Consider the following 22,208-nt stretch of genomic DNA (forward strand, 5'->3'; position numbering starts at 1 on the left):
CAGACAATCAAGTCTTACCTGGGTGACCCTCCAGAGATCAGCAGGTTGAAGTGGCCTGCTCCAACAGGAGACTTAGCTCTGGTAGCGCCTTCAGCTATGTAAAGCTCTTCCCCTGCAGACAGATCCTAGCTTCTACCTAGCTTTGTTGATCCCTAGCTTTGTTGATCCCTAGCTTCTGCCTGTGACAGACACACCGGGTGGTGTTTTCAAGAGGCCCTGTGAATGGGTGTGGCTGTCACCTCCTGTCCACACAAGGTACAACATACACACCAACTACACATGGGGAGAGCTGTGCAAATACTTCAGCTTCAGCCTGTCACCAAGAAAGCTTTAATTGGATACGCGAAAGAATAACGGTGGTTTTTAACTACATTTCCCAAGTTACATAGAGATGATCATTTTCATGGCTCAGTGGCTGCTGGAAATGACATTCTGTGCTGGAGCACTCTGCGTTGCCTGAGTCGACTGTGCCACCACATGTAGGTATGCTGGATTTCCCCGCCTTCACTCATGGATTGTGAGCAACAAATACTTCTTTTTACTTGCACTTAGGGTTGAAATGGCTTTTCAGAGGTTCCCAGCACTTGTAGTAGTTTTTATCTAGGCGGTTGGAGGTCTGGAGGCCCCATTTGGTGACAGCCAGACTGAGGGACGATTCAAACATGAAGGCCTGTTGGGAAGAGGGAAGGTAGGTTAGGATAAGAGAGTGAGAGTTTAAATCCAAGCAAGGTGGCTCTGCTCTACCACAAACAGGAGCTGTACACATAGTCCAGCACTGCCAAGTTCTGCTTCCAGCCCAATCAGAAAGCTCTTCAGAGGTGGCATTGCAATGCTGGTATTAACCAGGTCTCAGGAGTGGCTTTGGACTCCCTGCATGCCCAGGAAAGCCAGGTTGTTCCAAAAGCTCTAGTTCAAGGTCTATTGATGATCATCATTAGATTTTAGGGGGTGGAAAAAGGAGGACAGTCAAGGGTTTCGCATCTCTGTCCATAGACTAAGACAAAAATTAAATTAATCAGCATGAAAATTCCCAGCTTCCTGCTCAGGCAACAATTTATGTGGGCAGACGATCAAAGCTGCCTGACAGCACATGTCTCCTGGGGAGCTCCCAGGAGTTGAACGGTGCTGATCAGTAAGGGAGGTGAATGCTGCGGCAGTTCGGTCCAAATACTTTTCCAACGTGCCAGCAAGAAGCTAGGCGGTACTTTGAGATTGGCACAGCGGCACTATGCCACGCTGTATTCAAAATCTTACTAGCTCCTTTGGCTCCTTACCATGGTCCCTTCTGCAACCCTCTCAGGCTCCAGCTTGGCTTTGCTCGCCTTCTCAAAACAGTCAGCATCTGGCCCGTGAGGAGTCATCATGCTGTGCAAGCTGGCTCCTCCAGGCTGGAAGCCTTCCTCCTTTGCTTCATAGTGGCCTTTGATGAGCCCCATGAACTCACTCATGCAGTTCCCTGCAGGAGGCATAGAGAAGAGGTTGTACTGCAGTGTGATTTGGAGGCATCACTGCTGGGCTGTGGGCTCCTTGAAACCCAGGAGCTAAGCTGGGCTGGGCAGCGGGTGAAGTGGCAGTTCCTAAGTAGGGTATCACATGAGAGGACATTGGGGATCCTGCAGGTGATGCTTGTAAATCTATACCAGTTTTATTCATAGAATCATAGAATAGTTTGGGTTGGAAGGGACCTTTAAAGGCCATCTAGTCCAAACCCCCTGCAGTGAGCAGGGACATCTTCCACTAGATTAGATTGCTCAGAGCCCCGTCCAGCCTGACCTTGAATGTTTCCAGGGATGGGGCTTCTACCACCTCTCTGGCCAACCTGTGTCAGTGTTTCACCACCCTGATGGGAAAAAATGTCTTCCTTACATCTAGTCTAACTCTCCTCTCTTTTAGTTTAAAACCATCACCCCTTGTCCTATCAACATCAACTCCTGTTCGACTCTTAATTATCTGGATTCAGAAACAGAGCTCCCTAATGAAGGTGCATTGATGTTGGTAGACCTGTGCTTTTCCTCCCACCTTGAGCTGTGTAAGTACTACACCTGCATATGGACTGAATGATATTTACAGGCCTGGATTAGAGATCTTGAGGCACTGGAAAGGAAGTTCTGTGTAATCATCTCTGTGTTGTAGGCACAAAATGCCTGGCCAACAGCCTGGTGAGAGAGCCTGGTTTGCTGTCCCAGGTTATTAGCATGAAATAATTTTATGCAATATTCTTCTACCATCTCCACTCCAGCCAGGTGCTTCAGTACCTTATGCTTTTGATTCGTGCTTTGTCTACCTATTTCTCAAGAGCCACTGTATGCCCAAAGACAAGGAGCCAAATTCTGTCCTTCCCTGAGGAAGAATATTTCAGGTAGACTCTCTGAAACCCATGGAGTAATGTACCACTAACTTAGGTAAGGCTGGCTGTATCTAATCATTCAAGTACTTGCTGAGTTACACTCCCTGTAAGGGAAGTCCTTTAGCATTTGCCTTCACAAGCTTTCAGCTTTAACAGACCTGATGGGACTAAACAACATGGCAACTTTCTGCTTAGCAGTCAGGTTTGCAAAACCAGGACACGCTTCTGTAGCTCCGTTAAATATAGCTCTTTTTAACCACTACTTCAGTCTTCGTTAAGTACAATCCAGGCTCTGAAATGTTTAACAACGAAACTAATTTAGCTCAAAGCAGAGCTGGCCTATATACATGTGCAAACATTCATTAATTTTCATCCCAAGTTGTCAGTGCCTCGTGTAAGACTGGATTGTAAGGGGCTTTTCATTGAACCTGCTTATGTACTGTGCTTGGCACGTTCAGATTGCTCTGCGGAGCCCAAGAGCTGGATTGCCAATGTGTCTGCAACAGGACTTGTAACATCACTTGGGAAGAATGGGCAGGTGAGTAAGAAACCAGGCTGGGACTTAAGAGTTGAGCTGAGTCCAGTTTCTTATTCGTTCACCAATTTCCTACGTGATCCCCAACAACTTAGGTGTGCCTCCATTCCCTATTGGTAAAATAGCATTGTCTTCTCCAAGCAGGATGTTGTGAAGTTAAAATCCCTATGTGGCCAGTAGACATTAGGCTGGCCATAATGAGAATCACAGAATGGTTGGGGTTGAAAGAAACCTCTGAAGATCATCTACTCCAACCCCCCTGCTAGAGCAGGATCACCTAAAATAGATCACACAGGAACACGTCCAGGTGGGTTTTGAATGTCTCCAGAGATGGAGACTCCATAACCTCTCTGGGCAGCCTGTTCCAGTGCTCTTATCCTCACAGTAAATAAGTTTTTCCTTATGATTGGGTTGAACCTCCTGTTTTCCAGTTTGTGCCCATTGCCCCTTGTCCTGTCACTGGACACCACTGAGAAGAGTCTGGCCCCATCCTCCTGACACCCGCCCTTTCTTAGACACAGATGCAATATATGCCCACAGTGTAAAAACTGCATCAGACATTTTTCAACCTGTGGTCCAAAGACCCTAGGAGTAATTCACAGCCTCCAAGGATGTAGAAAGGTGAAGGCAACATTTCTGAGCTGCACAGCCACCTTTGTATATGAAATTGTTATGGTATCTAGGGGGAATATTTTTGGACCATCATCGCCTTATTTATACTTAGGGCAAAGCTAATGCAAGATGAAAACCGTGACTCTGAGCGCACCAAAATTTTCTGAACACAGACTTTCCACTGTATCTGAGAAGAGGAGGCAACAGGGGATCGCTGGCAAGCAAAATAGACCTCCTGTCAAATACTTGGAGAGAGGAGAACTGAACTTGTGCTGCTCCTGCCCTACAGTTGCTCTGTCCTCTTACGCCTCTCTTAATGGTACAAGATTCTCATCACTGAACTAATTTCAGAGGGAAATAACGTGCACAGTGTCTTGATAACTGACTGTTGCAGTGTCTACCTTACCCACCCAAGCTCTGCCCCTCCATGGCTGGGATAGAGTAGACAAACAACCTGCTCATCATTAATTTAGTGCTCAAGCACTATGGCCGAGGTACTGTGGTCAAGTGAGTAGCTGTGGTAGCTGTCTGCCTGGGTACTGTTAGATCACAACAAGGACAAGAGAATGAGAGTTATTTCAGCCGTCTTTTACCACAGACGAAGCAAGGTTGAACAACTTCATGTTTGTTACGGCTCACAAGGCACCTGTGGAAAGTTAGCACAGCTCTGCTGATGAGCACCAACTTAACTGTGGCTAACTGTCAGTGTGTCTCACCTTGTAGGGTCTAATAAGAGCAACTTGGCACAATCCTAGCTGGACAGGAGACATGTTTACATGTCACCCTCTTTGTTGTGAATGAAAACAGAATGACAGGGCAGGACTTTGCCTGTGAGATGTACTCAGATGGGTGCACAGCTGCCTACTGTGCTTGCAAGTGCCACTAATTTCTGCCAGCATCCAAGACTCTTGGAAATACGTCTAAGTAGCAGGAGGAGCTGGCTATTAAACTGTGGTTAGTAAGTGTGCAGAAACCTTCTCAGCACTTCAAAGTGACCATAGTGTGACCTTGAGAGCTTCTGAGATGGGACCTTTTAGCTGTTGACAGAAGGGGTGCAGGATGGGCAAGCTTCCCCCTCAGTCTCACAGAGCAGGGTGCCTCATCCCCACCCTGGAAAGGCAGTCCTGTCTGGGGAACTGGATTTCTAGCATCCATTCGATGCAACATGTGGCCTTGCTCTGCCAAGACAAAACTGGAAAACTGCCCAAAAGAAACCAGCTCTGGTGATGGCAAACAAATCCTAAAAACATCAACCAACTCTCTGCCTGAGAAGAAGCCCAGTTCCTAATTTCTGGCTTCTTAAATGCCAGAGGTACCTCCATCACTGTGCAGATGGTGAAGAAGGGCTCAGGAGAGGCAATTCACTCTTTTGCTGTCATTCTGATCTTGCCCTATGGGTGGCCTTGGGCAGCTCTACATCCCTCTGTGCTTCTCACCACCTGTGATACCATATTTTCCTTTCTCCTGTTCTTTATGTACTCTAATGAGATATTAAGCAATTCATGGCTGGACGACAGGCCAATTTCTGATGCATTTATGCAATGCCAAGTTCAATATGCACCCGGTCTCCATGGAAGCCCCTTGAGTACAGACAAATCCATCTATGCAGCCACAACCAGCCCATCACCTCTGAGTTTTCCTGAGGTGCTCTAAATAGGAACATCTTTGCCTTTGTTCATTTTCCAGGGAGGACTGACTGACTCCAAGAAGCTGACTCTCACTGTGCCAAGGGCAACAAATCAAACTGCTTCATCCCTGTGTGTGCTCTCAAATCAATGGAGGCTTGATTTTTTTCTGCAATCATCTACTCAAGCACAAGCAACAAAGAGCAGACATACGGTGGTAGTATGGTGGCCGGAAGGTGTTGTTAGCTACCCCCCATCGTGGGGGGAATATGACAAAGTCAGCAAGTGCCACTCCAGGACGGGTTGACTTGGCTGTCAGGACAGTGAAGATAGAAGGATCCTGAAAAAAAAGCAAAACAAAAAGCATGAAACAGAGCAGGGCTCAGAGCTGTCGGCTCAGGTCATCCAGCCGGTACACCTGACTGACACAGCCTCTCCCTTGCCTAAATGCTTTGATCACCTGCACCTGGTGATGTGGATGAGATTTGTGACCGTGTGTGACAGCTCCCAGCATCTCAATCCCATGCTGAACATGGGGGTAGAGAGATGGGACTGGATGGTTCTTCCTTTGAGCAGCTTTGCAGAGCCTTCCCTGACTCAGCCATGATGCCCTTGGAACCAGAAGCGCAGATGCAGGAGAGGGATGGGGTATTGTAATTCCAGGAGCAGTCTCCAGCATTTCTTCTACCACAAACCTGTACCTCTTCCTTAGCTGTGGTTACAGAGGACAGGAACATTCTGCTGGAGACATTTAGCCTCACAGCCCCGTTAGTTTACAAACAGGGAAAACAAACTGAAGAGAAATTGTGGCTTGCTTCAAAGATTTTTGAAGTCTCTTCCAGTAAAGTGATTTTCTGGGCTTTGATCCCAAAACCATCCTTCTATTGGCAGGTTTTTCTGGAGTTTAAACAATACTTTCTGTTGATTGTCTCACTAGAAATGCTCGTCTCCCTGCACACCCACTTGCAGAAGCAGCGCCAAGAGATGGCATCGCTGCAGGCACCTCTCCCACTGGGCTGGTTTCCTTTTTAGAAGAGCTGCTCACATTAGTTTTGGCTTTAGTTATTTTCCATAAGATCTAGAAATTATTGTAATGAAAGCTGCCAGCTCTTCAAATGGATTTCAGTGCTAGGCTCAGAGGAACCAGTGGAAGGAGTCTGTGCAACTGCAAGAAATAAATCAAGGTAAGAATTTGAAGCAAAAGTCTTTTTGCTGAGTTGCACAGTGTGTGTTGGCTTCAGTATTCAGCCCTCCTCCAGGATGCAGAAATTCTATACTAAGCTGCATAAAGCTGTTTAAGAAGTTGACCAACCTCCAGTTACGTCTTTGTAGCACAAAGGAGGTTGCCTTTCTCCACAAGAGCTTGGTTTGGGCCCAGGGAAAGCAGCGCGAGAGATTTCACACTGTTTCTTAGAGCACAATATATTTTTTAACAGGCACTGAGCCCTTGGAGCTCAGGGTGGGTTTGGATGGTACAGCATCCACGCAGCATTGTGCTGCCTTGCCCGGCTTCAGAACTTACCGCGTGGTCAAAAGCAACAGAATTAATGACCATGAATTTCTCCAGATGGTATTTGTACGGTGTGTAGTTCCCATGCCAGGCTACAACATTGAAGGGGGAGAAATCCTACCAAAGCAAAGAGACAGAGGGTTACCATACACAGCCTTCCTACTTGCTGCACGTATGCAGGGTGCTGCTCTTTCCCAAATTAAAAATGGGTTTCATGCTGGTGAGAGGTACACCAGCAGCCTGGAGCAAAAAACCCTTTAGGCACAGCCTGACGTTGCAAGGATGTGGTTTTCCTCAGCATTTCCACATCGTTAGCCTCAGCCCTCCTTCCAGGGTTTGGTCTCTAAGGGCTTTTGAGTGCCTGGGTAATGCTTGAACAAGGCCAACTGCACCACTGGTTCTCTGGTAAGGAAACTCTGGCTTTTCACAGCAGCTCCAGCTCCTCTTTTCTACTCTGTCACTGTAGACATGTGGAAGCAGCAAGGCAAAGACCATAGTTGAGTCTTTGGGCAACCAGGTCGTCACAAACACTTTTTACCAGACTGAGGAACCTCAGCTGGGAAGATGAATGACCCAACAAGGCAAGGGCTTGGTCCTGCTCTGCTTAACCCAGCAGGACCTCCTGAGACTATGTGCACTCTACTGAGTTGCATATCCCAGGCCATGCACTGGCAGTCGCTGTGCTTCAGCATTACCTGTTCTCCTGGGGCATCCTCACCTGCTGGGCTGCAAACAGCTTGCCCTGGTACTTGCTGATCACTGTGTAGCCCCCCGGCACTTTGCGGTCTTCATACCACGCAACGGGCACCAAGAAGTCACGGGGGTTGGCCAGGCCATTGGCTCCTGCGGAAGAAAGAGATGCCAGAGCTCTTTGGGCAAGCTGCTAGCAAAGTGAGAATCCGGTGCAATTTCCTGGCTTCATGGGTACCCTTCTGCATTTTGAATGACCTTACTGCTTTGTGGCCCACCATGAAAGCTGAAATAGTACTTCTGTACTTCTTCTGCTTCTACGAGCGAGTAGTTGTAATACATCCTGTCATTTAAGTCCATGCTCCCCTTATGTGACTAAGACAGGTCTCCCTCAGTTGCCTTCTGAACAAGATTAATACGTCATCCTCAATTGAAGGCATGTAACAACTAGGAACTAAGCAAAAAAACCAGAGGGTGAATTGCTCTCTGTTCCTGCATGTCCTGCTGGTTGGACACTTAGCCACGCAGAATCACAGAGTGGTCTGGATTGGAAGGGACCTTAAAGCTCAACTAGTTCCAACCCCCCTGCCATGGCAGGGACACCTTCCACTAGACCAGGTTGCTCAAAGCCTCATCCAACCTGGCCTTGAACACTTCCAGGGAGGCGGCAGCCCCAGCTTCTCTGGGCAACTTGGGCCAGTGTCTGACCACCCTCACAGGAAAGAATTTCTTCCTCATATCTCATCTAAATCTCCCCTCTTCCAGTTTAAAGCCATTACCCCTTGTTCTATCACTCCCTGCCCTTGTCAAAAGTCCCTCCCCAGCCTTCCTGGAGCCCCTTCAGGTACTGGGAGGCCGCTAGAAGGTCTCCCCAGAGCCTTCTCTTCTTCAGGCTGAACAACCCCAACTCTCTCAGCCTGTCCTCATAGGAGAGGTGCTCCAGCCCTCGGATCATCTTGGTGGCCCTTCTCTGGACTTGTTCTAACTGGTCCATGTCTTTCTTATGTTGGGGGCTCCAGAGCTGGACAAAGCACTCCAGATGGGTTCTCACCAGAGCAGAGTAGAGGGGCAGAATCCCCTCCATCGACCTGATGCCCAAGCTTCTCTTGATGCAGCCCAGGACATGGTTGGCCTTCTGGGCTGTGAGTGCACATTGCTGGCTCATATTGAGCTTCTTGTCCACCAGCACCCTCAAGTCCTTCTCCTCAGGGCTGCTCTTGATCCATTCTCCGCTCAGAAGTTACAAGGCATAGCATGAGCAGGGCAAATACCTTTCTGAATGCTTGCAAAAAGAGTAATAAAACAAGAGCTAGTGATACCTACAAACTCTGGGCATGCTGAGGCATTGGTTAGCGTGAGGAGTGCATTTCCAACGTGCAAAGCACCATACAGGTGCTGAAGCATTCTTCTTCTTCTCATTAGTATTGTTGTTAGAAAGTGGTTTTGAATTTCTTGGATAAATATGCAGATATTACTGCCTGCTGCTAAGGTTTAACAGTCAGTACTTTTCTCCAGCTGTCATTTTTCAAGTGAAAAGTGAAGTTAGAATAAGATAAGACAGAAATACAAAGGATCTTGGTCTCTGAGGGGAAAGCGGGTAGGTGGAGAGAAGAGGAGCTCTTATAATTACCACCTCCTGAAAAGGTTTACAGGCAAGTGCGCTCATTTTCTTTACTCCAGAAAGTAAATCTTAGATTCCTGCTTTCTGAAGACTGAAAAAAACAACCCAAAACTGAAACCCAGTCCAACAGTGTCTGAAAAACTACCTAATGGGAAAACCTCTTACAAACAGGCTGGGGCAACAATATCAATAAGAGGAGCAGGCACAGAGAAGAAGTGGGTGAAGGCAGGTAACCTCAGCTGGCTGAAAGGAAAGCTGCAGAAAAATCACTGTAGGCTTAATGTGGAAAGAGATGTGCCCAGCACATCATTCGGGAGAGATGCTGAAGTGGGGTCCCATTGAACAGCTGCAAATTGGGTGGGTTCCCCATCGCAAGAATGACTGGCTTCACTTTCATGGCCAATCCTTTTGATCTTACTGAGAGCTATAAAAAAAGCCCAGTCTAGTGGGGAAAAAAACCCAACCCAACCTAAAATGAAAAACAACCAACCCCAAAACACCAATCTGAAAGTGAAGAACTATTGGTACTGGTTGTAGTTATTTTAGCTGTTAAAAGGGAAGTTTCACTTCCCTTCCCTGGGACAATCTTAATAGCAGAAACCAGGAGGTGGTGTTCTCAGCAAGAATATATTGGAGGCAAGTAGTCCAGGGATAAGGAAGGTGAAATAACCTGAGCTGAGCACCTCCAGAAAGGTGGCTGGGAAATCACAGTGGAGACAGCAGGGCTTCAGGTGCTGTGCAGTATCTTTGTCATGTCAGCAAGAGGCTGTGCCTTCACGGCCTGTGACATTGCACAGACCAGAAGGCAGCTGGCAGAGAGGACCTGTGATTTATGAGAGCTAGACCTGTGCTCAGTGAAAGCAGATCCACCCTGGCAGCACAACACGGAGATGTGAATGTGTTGCCGATCCAAGTCCTGTGCTGCTCATTTTATTGGTTTCTAATTCTCCAAGGGGAACAGTTTCTGACACTAAGGCACTCTAGGCTTCAGAGCTCTAAGGTGCCTCTGTTAACAGAGGTAAAGGGAAAACACCGCTTAATTAAATCTAAAATGGGGCTTCAAAAATATCTGTTGCCTCTGAAATCTGCTTTTCCTTTTGCTGGGTGAATTCTCTGATGTCACTCCAGTTTATGCCATTTCTGTAAGTAAGAGGCATCAGTGATGATGGTCTTTTGAGTTTCTTTTGTTAGGAACAGGTTCAGAGCCAGCAGATGGGGACTCCCAGACCAGAAGGGAAGAGAGAAAGTGGAAAAGGGCATGGGAGAGAAATGGTCCCTTCAGTGCCAGGGGAATCTCGGCATGACTGGGCTGACACGTTTTTTGGGAGGATGCTTGCTCTGCCAGGGAATAACCGTGCTGGGATGGAAAGCATCTTTGTGAAGGAGCATGTACATGGGAGGGTGTGTTACATAGGATATAAAAAGCTGGATAGGGGCTTGCAATTCATGCCTGTCCCCATGAAATGCATTGTAAGTCCAATGGGAGATTGTTACCAATGGGTCCCAGGTCAGGCAGCTCAAAGTGTGCCCCGTACACCTCCAGGATGTAGCCTCTGGTCTCTCCAAACACCTCCACACTGAAACGCATTCCTTGCTGGAAAATAAAGGAAGATACTAGGATCCTCCCAGGACTTTGCTGACAAACCACAAACAGCTGAATGCAGAGGCCAGCTTGTTCCAGTGTCAGGCTCTGAGCCATAGGCAAGGCACAGTCAGCCCCTACCTGGATGACACAGATTTCGTTGGGCTCCACTAGCATCTTCCCAAACTCAGTTGTGATGAGCAGTTTCCCTTGCTGGGGCACTGTGGAAACAAAATGCAGGCAGAGGAGTTGAAGCAACATGGTAATTGTCACCTTCTCTGTCCCCCCAGAGCAGCCAGGCTCCAAGGAAGAGCAACAGGCCCTTTCTGACCCCACTTCACAGCAGGGCTGGGCTCCCTCTCCCATGCAGAGCCTTGCAGGAGAGATGCCTGCACTGGAGGGAGGGCTTCCAGACCAGCCCCAGGGCCCCCATGCCACAGCAAGTACCTGCCTGAGGTTAGGCCATCCATCACCTCGTGGTCCCTTGACTGTCCTGGTTTTTAGCTGAGACAGAGCTAGGTGTCTCCTTAGTAGCTAGAATAGTGCGGTGTTTTGGTTTCAGCGTGGGATTCGTTGTGAGAGAAACATTAATAACATGCCAATGTTTTCAATTGTTGCTGGAAGTCCAAGGACTTCATGTTTTCCTAGTCTGCAGCTGCAAGGTCTGGGGGAGTGGGAACCGAGGAATATTAAAATTAGTAATCCAAATTGGCATTTGGATATGTCAATGGAATATTCCATATCATACAACGTCATGTACAGTATATTAATGAGGGTCTCTAGGGTTCTCACTTGGGTTCTCACTCTTCCAGGACTGTGGTTTGTTTCAGCATTGTCACTCCTCCAGGATTGTTTCCTGAGAATTGGGCCAGGCTTGGTCAGCAGGTGATGAGCAACTGCACTGTGTCTCACTCATTTGTGTATTTTATTCTTTCTATTATTGCCATTATTTTATTATTATAATTTTTACTATTATTATTATTTTAAGTTTTGTGTTATTTCAATTATTAAATTGCTCTTATCTCAACCTAAAAGTCTCAGTACCCTTACCCCTCCAATTCTTTCACCTGTTCCCTAGGAGGGGGGAAGGGAGTGAGTGACTGTGTTTGGCTGTTAGCAAAGTAAAACCACTACACAATGTAGGGTTTGTGCCACAGTTCAAATAAATGGGACTTGATATATTTGGGGCCATACATGTCTGTCTCATGATCCTCATGTAAAATGGTGCACGTACCCATCCTTGTCATCACTGTGGCAGTGTGAGGTGTCTGGGAATGAGGAATTCTTCCTGCCTCTGAGGGCAGAAGCAATGGTTCACTAACAGCTGCATTATTTTCCATGACTATCCTGGTGCAGGAGAGCTCACATTTTGACTTGAAAAACTAACAGATTCACAAAACCTGCTCTGGCATTTTTACTTCACAGTAGTGAGGGAGGTGAGCAAGAACAATTTAACAGCTATTTGATGGGACATGTTTCTGTTGGTGACCCCAAGGCATTTCTGTCCCTCGGTCAAAAAAGATACAATTAAATATCAAGCTTCTGATACCACTCAGAATATTTTTCAGGCTGTGTACACATTATGTGCCAGCCTCAACATGCATCATGGCAGTCTGGTTGCCTGAGGCTGGCAGAGCGCGGGAGCTAAGCTGCTGTGCCAAATACTCTTGGACTGAAGCAATGAAGGCATCTAGCTGTAGGCTGTTCAGAAATCCTGAGACTTATGTTTTCCAGAAAACCTCTGCCTGTGGTGTGCCTAACACCAATCTGGGGAGTGCTCGGGAAGGATCCCTGAGCACCGCGCCAAGGAAGCTGGGTCAGTGCTCAAAAACAAAGTTGAGATCTGGCACAGACAGTCATTCCCTGAGCTGCATGGGAGTGGTGCAACCCACCCAAGAGCCCAGCTGCTGCTGGACCTCCAAATCTGGATGACATGAAGGTAAAGCCAATCTTCTCCTCCAAATCTTGGCTGTAGGGCCCAAGGCTTTGGAGGAACAAAGAGGCAGGCAGGTGGCAACCCAGATAGACTCTTGTGGAGGGAAAGGAAAAGCCAGAGCATCAACTCACCAATCAGGAAGTCACCATCTGAATTATAAAGGCATCTAAAAAAAAGAACAGGAAGGTCAAGGTGCCGTAAACCCCTGGCACTTGCATGTGCCACAACCACAGATGGGGACTTTTGAGCTGCGAGACTGAGGTGGCAGAAGTCTCCCCTTCACCACCAGAAATGTGACTTGTGGGTCAATGAATGCAATATATAGGCAGGTGCAGAGGAGGCAGGAGGTTTAACCACAGAATCACAGAACCACAGAACAGTCTGGGTTAGAAGCGACCTTAAAGCTCATGGAGTTCCAACCCCCCTGCCATCAGCAGGGACACCTTCCACTAGACCAGGTTGCTCAAAGCCTCATCCAGCCTGGCCTTGAACACTTCCAGGGAGGGGGCAGCTGCAGCTTCTCTGAGAAACCTGTTCCCAACCTGTTCCAGATCATGTGCATGGCCTGGAAGCAGGATCTCCTCCAACTTCTGCCTTTGTGGCCATGGGTGCATCAGACATTGTAAACTGGGGAGCAGGGCTGCCTTCCCCCATGAGCTGCTGCAGGGGGTAGCAATGCCCACCAGAGTCTGCATGTGTGTTGACCTCGGAGGAGCAGCTCCAGTCCCTGGGACAAGAGCACCTGGATCCAACACATCCCCTCTTGCTGCATCCCCATGTCCAGCTCCTTCGTTTTCTTGGTGCCTACCCACCCATTCCTTCAGTGCTAGGCCGTGGAGCACAACCTGCTTCACAAAGGCCTGCCATGGACACCACAAACACCTTCGCCTGTGCACGCAGGACCACAGGCACAGAGACACAGCAGCACTGGGAGCAGCTGGGCTCAAGCACAGCGGTGACAGACACTGACACGCAGGCAGCCAGCCTGCAGTCACTGACCTGTTGAGCATGGAGATGTTGCAGACAAAAATATGGACAGCGATGCCATTGCGTCCTCTGGGCTCACCGGCGCCGCATATGGTGTGCAGCCCCTGCGGGCAAACCCAAGGCATGGGGAGTGAGCAGCAGGCAGCGGGACAGGGACCAGCCCCCTTTCCTCCCCTCATCCCACCCCCTTGCTGGAGATCACCCCTTCTCCCCACTTCCCGTACTGCTACCAGCCTTTCTGTGTGTGGCCTTTTGCCAAACACATTGACTTTTCTTTAATATACTAAGGGTTTCTGAAATATTCCACGTAAGCTGGTGTTTTCCATCTCAGGGACCGGGGGCAGCTGGAAATTTAAGCTTTTTTTTATTATTATTTTTTTGAAGAGTTCCTTGAAAGGCGATGAAGAAAATCAAGTCCACTCTCAGTTGGTTGGAATCTGGGATCCTCTCCCCTCCCAGGGGTGCTCTGAAGCCCAGTGATGTCAAAACCGCTGCTGTTAGCCCGATGCTGACCATCCCGTGTGCTTCCTGAGGGGAAGCAGAGATGGAGGGTGCCCAGATGCCCTGGACCCCAACTTACGCTCACGAAGTCCAGCTTCTTCTGAGGGGCTGTTGGGATCTCGAAAGGTTTCCATCGCAGCTAGATTGCAGCAAACAAAAAACAAGAAAGTGATGCCAGTGGTTATAACACAAATAATGGCAATTCAAAAGAAAGTAGATCCCTTCTCCCCCCGCTTCCCTGCCCTCTGCTAGCTGAGGTAGCTTCCTCTTTCCTCTTTCCTCTTTCCTCTTTCCTCTTTCCTCTTTCCTCTTTCCTCTTTCCTCTTTCCTCTTTCCTCTTTCCTCTTTCCTCTTTCCTCCTTCCTCCTTCCTCTTTCCTCTTTGCCTTGCTTTATTTGGTTTACAGGTTTCTTTTGATTTACAGAGCTTTTTTTTTTTTTTTCTCATTTTTAATAATAATTTTGTAAATTTTGGCAGGCTTGTGTAGTGCCAAGCTTAAAAAAAAAAAAATCCTATTTAAAAGCTGTCTTTTCCTCTATTACTAACAAAACTGTTGAGAGCAAAGAAATTCAGTTGAGTTGGCTTTCTACAGCCAAATTGTCACAATCTTGTGCTCCACTCAGTGCTGGATAATTTGCTCCCTCTATGACCTGAGCGTAACTCTCCTGTTTGCTCCACTTCATTGTCCTCATATCCGAAGCAGAAATATCTCTACCTGCGTGAGTGGGAACTGCGAGCAGCACTAATTACTTCTTGCAAATCCTGTCAAGATCCTGAGGCAGAAGGTGCCAGAGGAGTCCAAAGTATTTATCATCACCACTAATGTAATATTAAGGTTCTTTGCAGCTCTTGGGAATGAGGTGCAGTGGCTGAGAGCCCCTCATTGCAGGGGGGTTCAGTGCAGACCAACCCAAATAAATACCCAGAATTAGGAGGCTGTTGACGTGGCCAGCTGCCAGATATGTCCCCTGTGTCACTACACTTGACTCCAGATGAAAGTGCCTGTGCCTCTGGGCATCCATGAGAACATTTTCTTGCTTTTAGCTACCCAACCTGGGGGTTCTTGACATATTTTTGGGCTGATGCTCTGAGAAAACAAAGTTTATGTGTCTGTGTCTGTGCCTGGCGCTCTCAAAAATTTTGAACTATGTGAAATTTCAGTTAAATTTGAAATGGGATACAAAAATATTAAATTCCCCCCAGCCCCATGGAATTTTTCCAAACTCAAATCAAAATGTAGGTGCTTGGGTGAGTTGTCAGGGCCTCCTGGAGAGCTGGCTTCTGAGGAAAAAGGCAACTGTGCCCAGCGAGGGCATCTGCCAGTAAATCTGGGTGAAGCAGGAGCTCATCACCAATTAATCAGCTGCACCCCAGGCCTGGCCCTGCAGCTGGGCCCTCTCCACTCTGCCCTCCAAAACAATCTGCTTCATGAGGGCATCCCACCACCACAGCCTCACAGCAGCCCTGGATCACCTGGGTTGGATCCATCCTCTTCCCTTCCTCCTCCCATCCCATTCACTGCCAGGCAGAGGTACATTTTCCTTCTTGGGAGACTTGGGGGCTCCGTGCCGGTGCCTGCTCAGGGTCACACTGCTGGGGTACTGGGTGGAGGGGAAAGAAGCTGCTGGAGAAACTGTGTGTTCTGGATGGAGACATCAAATGGATCCATCGGCAGATCAGATGTGACTCTTGCAAGGTATTGACACCTCACGATGAGCCACTAAGATAGTGCTGAACCTCAGGTTTTGCTTTTGCACTTCCGTAAAGCATGTTTTCCTTTGGTTTCCAAGACAATCTTCCAGACATCAACCAGAGCCAATGCAAAGCATGGTCAGAAGGTGCTTCAGAGCCTGCTGCCACCCCCAGCGGTAGGATTTTCCCCAGCTCATGTTAATTTCATGGCAGCTGTGAAGGGCAGCGGTAGCATCTGAACGTGAACTGTTCCTCTAATGATTGTTTTAAGCCTTCAGGGTTGGGAATACGGAACCAGTTGAAAGAAACCATTGGGAAATACTGACAGAAAGGACACGCAGAGGGACAAAGAGAGAAGACCCTGAAGACCGGAGGGAGAGAGAGAGAGGGAGGGAAAACAGGCAAAAGAAGATAAATAAATGTCAGGTATGAAGATGATCTATAGAGAAGCAAGTTTTCTCGCTGAGGAATATGGAAGATGGCAGTAAGTCTACAGGTGAAGTAATAAGTACAGTGCAGTTCCTGCACAACAGCCTCATTTTCACTTTGATCCCTGTGGACATCTCCACAGTTGCCATTCCTGTGGGACAAGGAGAGCAGGAAAACACTTTGTCATCCAGCCCATTGATCGCAGCCAAAGATAGTGTCTGACCCCTCTCCTCCGAAAAGCTTGCAAACTGCCTGGCTCTGCAGGCCCTTCAGCCGGTGTGTCTCTGCTGCATTGGGGTTTCACTGGTGCAAGAAGAGAAGAATGAGCACCCTGAGCCAGGAGAGAAGTCCAAGACAGCCAGCAGCAGCCAGTGACAGGTGCTTAAAACAGGGAAGATTTGAATGTTGTTTCCCAGCTGTATGATCCATGATCCTCCTGAGATATGGCACCTCTGTGCTTACTATTACTTTATGTGTCTTATCTCCTCAAGGTTTGTCCAATCACTTTTTCAATTCACCTACATCCTCTGGCAAGAAGTTCCACAGTTTATGCATTTGGGGTTTTTTTACATGACATTTGCTATTGGTGTTCATTTTCTCCCTGCCTCTCAATCAGAGCTTCCCTTGGTCATCTCTGTTCCAGTTTGGAGAGCTTTCTTCTGTTTCAGCACGTCTTGCCCGGATGCTATCCCATATTTTTTCATCACCTTTGTCCCCTTTTCTGGTTTGTCCCCTGTGCCTTTTATAATTCTGCTATTGTCTTTGGGCAACATTAAAGGATATTTTTTCCCATTGATTTCAACGGGCTTTGCATAAGGTGCCTTCATCTGGCCATCCTTTTAGATGGATGATGATGGGGAAAGCTCCTGAAGTGAAACACAAAGCACCACAGGGAAGAATTGATCTTGTCCAACAAACTGAACCTGGTCTCTGGCTCTGCTTCAGAGAGGATGAAAAGGAAATCAGGAAGATGTCTCCCACTTACTGCTAGGAAATAACCCCTGTGGGTTTGATGATTGCCATTGAAAGCCGTGAGAGAGAGAGTAGGCAAGAGCTTTGTTGCTGTTCGTTTAGGTAAAAGTTGTCCTACATGTAAATGGCTTGAGATGCTTGAGGGCCAGATATCTTGGAATTACTGTAATCATAAATAACTGTAATGGTAGATGCAGGCTGTGAAAGGGCATCAGGAATGCATGAGGTGGTAACAGAAGTTAGTTGGAGCTTCATCTGGGAAGGAGAACCAAAGGCACGTAAATACAAGCCTGTCACTGCTCCCTGGTCAGTGGCTGGAAAACATATTCCAGCAGAAGTGGGCAAGTATTTGGACAAATGGTGAGGCTGCCAGGAGGCTGGAAATTAGCTAATGATGATGCATCAAAGGGCAAAACCTAAGAGGAGTAAAAACTGATGACCATGAGATGATGTTGGGAGGAGAACAGCAGGAGGAGAGAGTCATATTAGCAAAGCCAAATGTTCTGGGGCTGGCAGGGAAGAAATCATGATTAAAGATGATGGCAAGTCCATAACAGAGGAAGACAAATGCCACATCTCCATGTGACTCTCCAAAATGAAGCTTGATTTCCCACGAGAGCTGAGAAAAACGGGCTGGCAGCCAGCAGACTCTCTGAAAGCACAGGGAAGGAGGGGATGGATGGCAGAGACATGCTGCTGTTCTGTCTGCTGGTCTGGGGCATGGTGAGCCTTTGATGGGGGACACTGAAGAGAAAGAGAGAGCAGTCTGAGAGGTGGCCAACAGGAGCCCCCAACGGAGATGCTGGATAGCACAGATCAAACCCTGGGACACTGCGGCCGTGCTGGGAAGCAGAACAAGGATCCATCAAGGTGGGAAGCAACAACCATCACATCAAGGGCTGTCCTTCCTTGAATGACACATAAGTGAGGAACAATGGGTGGCAGTCAGGACCCAGCTCTTGTGCTCTCTCAGACCTCTTGCCTTTGCACCCCTCGTTAGCTCAATATTTGACTGTCCTCCTGTCAGGACCAGAGCTCTTTCCAGCACCATTACCTGGTTGGGGTCAGGATCAACTTCATCCCAGTTGTGTGTCAAGTGGCCCTCCTCAAGAGGTTTGAAGGGTTTGTGGCAGACTGAAGGTAGGATCCGATACAGCCAGCTACAAAGAAGGAAAAGACTTGGATTAACCTGGGGAACAGGTTAAACCCTCTGGGTGCTGCCGGCCGATTGAGCTTCTGGAGGCATGAATAGCATTTACATTGCTGGTAACTGGACCAAAAAATACATTAATTATCAAACACCAGCTCATAGCCACAGACTTCCAGAGAGACATGTCTTTTTGTTCTAGGCTATAAGTACAAATACATGCTGTCATATGTAAGTAAATGTCTATTTGTGTGTTTACATATAATTACATATGTTCACACACACACACACACGTATATATGTATATATCTAGAAAAGACACAATTTAATCTGTGGCTGAAATACAGCTAACTCTGGGGTGGGAAAAAAAGAAGCCTATTTAAGCACAGCTACAGAGCAGCTCAGATAAGACAGGGATGAGCACAGTACCTAAGTGAAAGTACAGAGGAGATTTCAGGAGACAGGTCACAGCCAGTATCTGTATTTGAGTGGTTACTGTAAGTAGCATCCTATGGACCCAGCACCCATAGGACCACTGGCAAGCCCACCCAGTGAAGACCAGAGTTTTATGTGGGCTGATGCTTCCTACTGCTGTAGGAGGTCCCTCATCCCTCCATCACTGCCTGGGACCATCACTCTCCTCCCTTGCTGCCCTCTGTGTCCGTGACTGCAGCCCTTGCCACCCCCACCACTCCCATGGCCATGGTTGGCATCCACACGCCATGCATGGGTGCAGCCGAGCCTGAAGCTGGGCTTTTCATCAGGTGGGAGAGCAGACAGAATCAGGAAAGCCTGAGCTAGGCAAGGCTGCCAATGCTTTTGACGTGTTAACAGCAGTAGTTGCAGTTTGGGTGGGTGGGAGAGGGGAGGAGGGAGCTCTCCCTTGAGAGCTGGAAAATTTCCATCAAGGACATCTTCGTGCAGAAAACAATGATTCATCCCTTTCCCACGCACACCATGAGCTGGCACCAGCCCGGAGAGCAGAACTCTGCTAGGCAGCTCAGATGATGCATTTGCCTTTCATCTGAAGGAACAACAGAAGGGACAGAAAAGCTGCCATGGGAGAAGCAAAATGAGAAACCCATCTTCTGTAATCTGGTCATGGCTGGAGCACAATGACAGGGACAGAGCTCCGGGATGGAACAAGTTGTCCTCAGCACTGATGGGAACAGTGGTGAGCAGTGTGCTGGGTGCCTGGCTCTGGTCTGAGCCTTTGGCCAGCCCCAGAATAGCTACAGCCTGAGCTAGAGCCTATCTGGCCCTGGCCAGCATGCAGGAGCATCCCTCAGGAGAAGGCAAGAGTCCTGCTCAGAGGCGTATTTTTGACACTGTCCATCAGGTGCTTACCAGTGCCAGTTGCACTGGTGATGTTTTCGCAGTAGCATCAGGGCTGAGACCCTGAAGCTGTTTCACACAGCACACACAACTCACTTGGGACCATCCAACCTCTGTGAACATCCCCTCTCCTTCCTCACCTCACTCAGAAAACCACTTTCTTTCCCACCCTGACACCCCCTTTCTCAGCATTTTTGTAAGCCACTAGCCCCCCTGAAGCCTTTCCTCTCCTTCTCCTGTGGTTCTCTGCCCTGGTCCCTCTCCCAGTGCACTGTGAAGGTTTTTCACTCACCTGGGTGGCACAGAGGCACCTCTCCATTGCTCCCCAGTGCTCTCCCCAAGCACCCCCCATCACCCCCCATCACCTGCTCGCTCACTGCCGGGGGTCACAGTACCTCCTCTTGTTCGTGGGCCGGGGACAGGTGAAGGCAGAGCCTGAGAGCTGCTCAGCGTACAGGCCATACGGGCAGACTTGCGGGTTATTCTGAATGGGAGGAGAAGGAAAAATTAAGGACTGAGAAGCAGCAGGATGGGATTTAACTCTGGATCCCCCAGCAGTGCACCGTGGCAGGTGCCCAGCACCTTGCTGCTGTGGGGTGGACTGTGCTCCTGAGTGTGTGCATCAGCCCTGCTAGTCGTATCTTCTTGCTCCCCTGAGGCTGGGTGCCTGGCGGGTACCATCCAGACCCCAAACCCCATTCCCACATGCAAGAGGCCACACAAGTGCCCTCAGGACTCAGCACAGCCATTGAGGCAATGCACCCACTGCTAGATCAAGGGACAGCTCTCAGCAGGGTCAGCAACAGCAGCATCAGGGAGAAGGGGATGATTCCCAGGGCTTGCAGACTGCAGAGCAGACCGTTATTATCCACAAATTTTTTGACATCAAGTTGCCCCGGAGCATCATGTCTGGCTGGCTTTCCAGAGGGCTGATGAAGACTCACAGTGGCTGTACCTTTGTTTCTTCCCTTCCATGTACTAAATTCCCCTTTCTCCTCCTGCCCTCTGCCCAGGGGAGGGGTGGCCAGTGCAGGCGTCTCGATGGTGTGCTGCTTCCTCCTGTCAGTGCTGTTTGCTGCCCAAGAGTGGGAGTGACCCATGTGGGAGCCTTTGCTTTTCTGCAGGGCTTCTGCACAGAGGCAGACCTACTTTGGAGCATAAAGGGGCACTTTCCCTTTGCACGGCCATGGGTACGACAGAGGTTTAGTAGCCCTTGTGAGTTCATAACTGAAGGACAGATTCCTTCTTTTCAGAGCAGAGAAACTAAACATTTTGATCTAAGTAGGCCAATATCTATTTGTTTGAGATTAGCAAGAAGTGAAGGCATCCAAGAACTGCAGGAAATATCCTGGTGGGATAGTCATAGACCATTTGATATCCCATCTCCCTCCTGCAAGGTCTGGTTTAGCATCCTGTCATCTCGCCACAGCTGAAGAGAAGAGCTAAAGCTGTTGTAACACACCTAGCTTCCAGCCCTCAAACTCCACCGTGTCGGGATGGGTATGCAGTGAAGCAGGGGGATCAATAGCCCTTGTCATTTTTATCTTAGCCAGCACTACTGCAGATGCCAGTCTTATAAATACTGCAGAGGAGAAAGGATCCACCCCTGGGACTGAGACTTTTTTTTTGTCCAACTCATTTTCAGATTTCTCTAATAACTGTTTGACACCGAGTCCAAATTCTGTCCAGATGAGAGTATCTCAGCCAGGAGCTGGAGGGATCCTCCTCCTCTCAAAAGCGGTGCTACTCTGGGAAATCACAAGGAGCACATCCACCACAGCACACGGCCTGTTCAGACCAGCAGCCACCACTGTCCATCTCCCAGTTTTAAGGTACCTCTTTCTTACATTTTTTCTCCACCCATCTGCTATAGCCAGTCTCAGAAACAGGACCCTGCACCAGCTGAGCCATCAGACTGATCCAGCACAGCTGTTTGTCTTTCTTGGGGGTGCACTGTAGGCTGCAATGCAGACCTAGGGGACATATATACACATTTAACGTGTCCTTGTGTTGTGTGTTATTACCCACACTGGCACACAGCATGTAAAACATCATAGAATCATAAAATTGTTTTGGTTGGAAAAGACCCATAAGATCATTGAGTCCAACCATAAACCTAACACTGCCAAGTCCACCACTAAACCATGTCCCTAAGCACCACATCTACATGTCTTCTAAATACCTCCAGGGATGGTGATTCTACCACTTCCCTGGGCAGCCTGTTCCAATGCCTGACAATTCTTTTGGTGAAGAAATTTTTCCTAACATCCAACCTAAACCTATGCTGGTGCAGCTTGAGGCCATTTCCTCTTGTTCTATCACTAGTTACTTGAGAGAAGAGACCTTGCTACACCCTCCTTTCAGGTCGTTGTAGAGAGCGATAAGGTCTCCTCTTGGCCTCCTTTTCTCCAGCCTAAACAACCCCAGTTCCCTCAGTTGCTCCTCTTAAGACTTGTGCTCCAGACCCTTCACCAGCTTCATGGCCCTTCTCTGGACACGCTCCAGCACCTCAATGTCCTTCTTGTAGTGAGGAGCCCAAAACTGAACACAGAACTCAAGGTGCAGCCTCACCAGTGCCGAGTACAGGAGGACAATCACTACCCTAAAGGAAGATCAGAACTGATGAGATCCATAAAACTCCAGAAAAGTGAAGGGTGAAGCTCCTTGTTTGACCTTAATTTCACTCT

General features: G+C 48.3%; 1 protein-coding gene across 1 annotated transcript in view; it reads right to left on the reverse strand.

Annotated features, from left to right (window-relative positions):
- Positions 1-303: 303 nt before the first annotated feature.
- Positions 304-22,208, reverse strand: part of HGD (homogentisate 1,2-dioxygenase) — a 28,399-nt gene continuing 6,494 nt past the window's right edge. Inside the window, exons 3-14 of the mRNA XM_010172451.1 lie at positions 19,917-20,005; positions 18,094-18,199; positions 14,026-14,085; positions 13,458-13,549; positions 12,590-12,624; positions 10,664-10,743; positions 10,435-10,534; positions 7,348-7,472; positions 6,642-6,746; positions 5,333-5,459; positions 1,275-1,456; positions 304-670 (exon numbers count right to left, since the gene is read on the reverse strand). Coding sequence (XP_010170753.1) covers positions 539-670; positions 1,275-1,456; positions 5,333-5,459; positions 6,642-6,746; positions 7,348-7,472; positions 10,435-10,534; positions 10,664-10,743; positions 12,590-12,624; positions 13,458-13,549; positions 14,026-14,085; positions 18,094-18,199; positions 19,917-20,005 — 1,233 coding nt within the window. The 3' untranslated portion in view covers positions 304-538. The remainder of the gene's footprint in view (positions 671-1,274; positions 1,457-5,332; positions 5,460-6,641; positions 6,747-7,347; positions 7,473-10,434; positions 10,535-10,663; positions 10,744-12,589; positions 12,625-13,457; positions 13,550-14,025; positions 14,086-18,093; positions 18,200-19,916; positions 20,006-22,208) is intronic.

Source organism: Antrostomus carolinensis, unplaced genomic scaffold (genome assembly GCF_000700745.2).
Source record: "Antrostomus carolinensis isolate BGI_N321 unplaced genomic scaffold, ASM70074v2 scaffold757, whole genome shotgun sequence".
Classification (NCBI taxonomy): domain Eukaryota; kingdom Metazoa; phylum Chordata; class Aves; order Caprimulgiformes; family Caprimulgidae; genus Antrostomus; species Antrostomus carolinensis.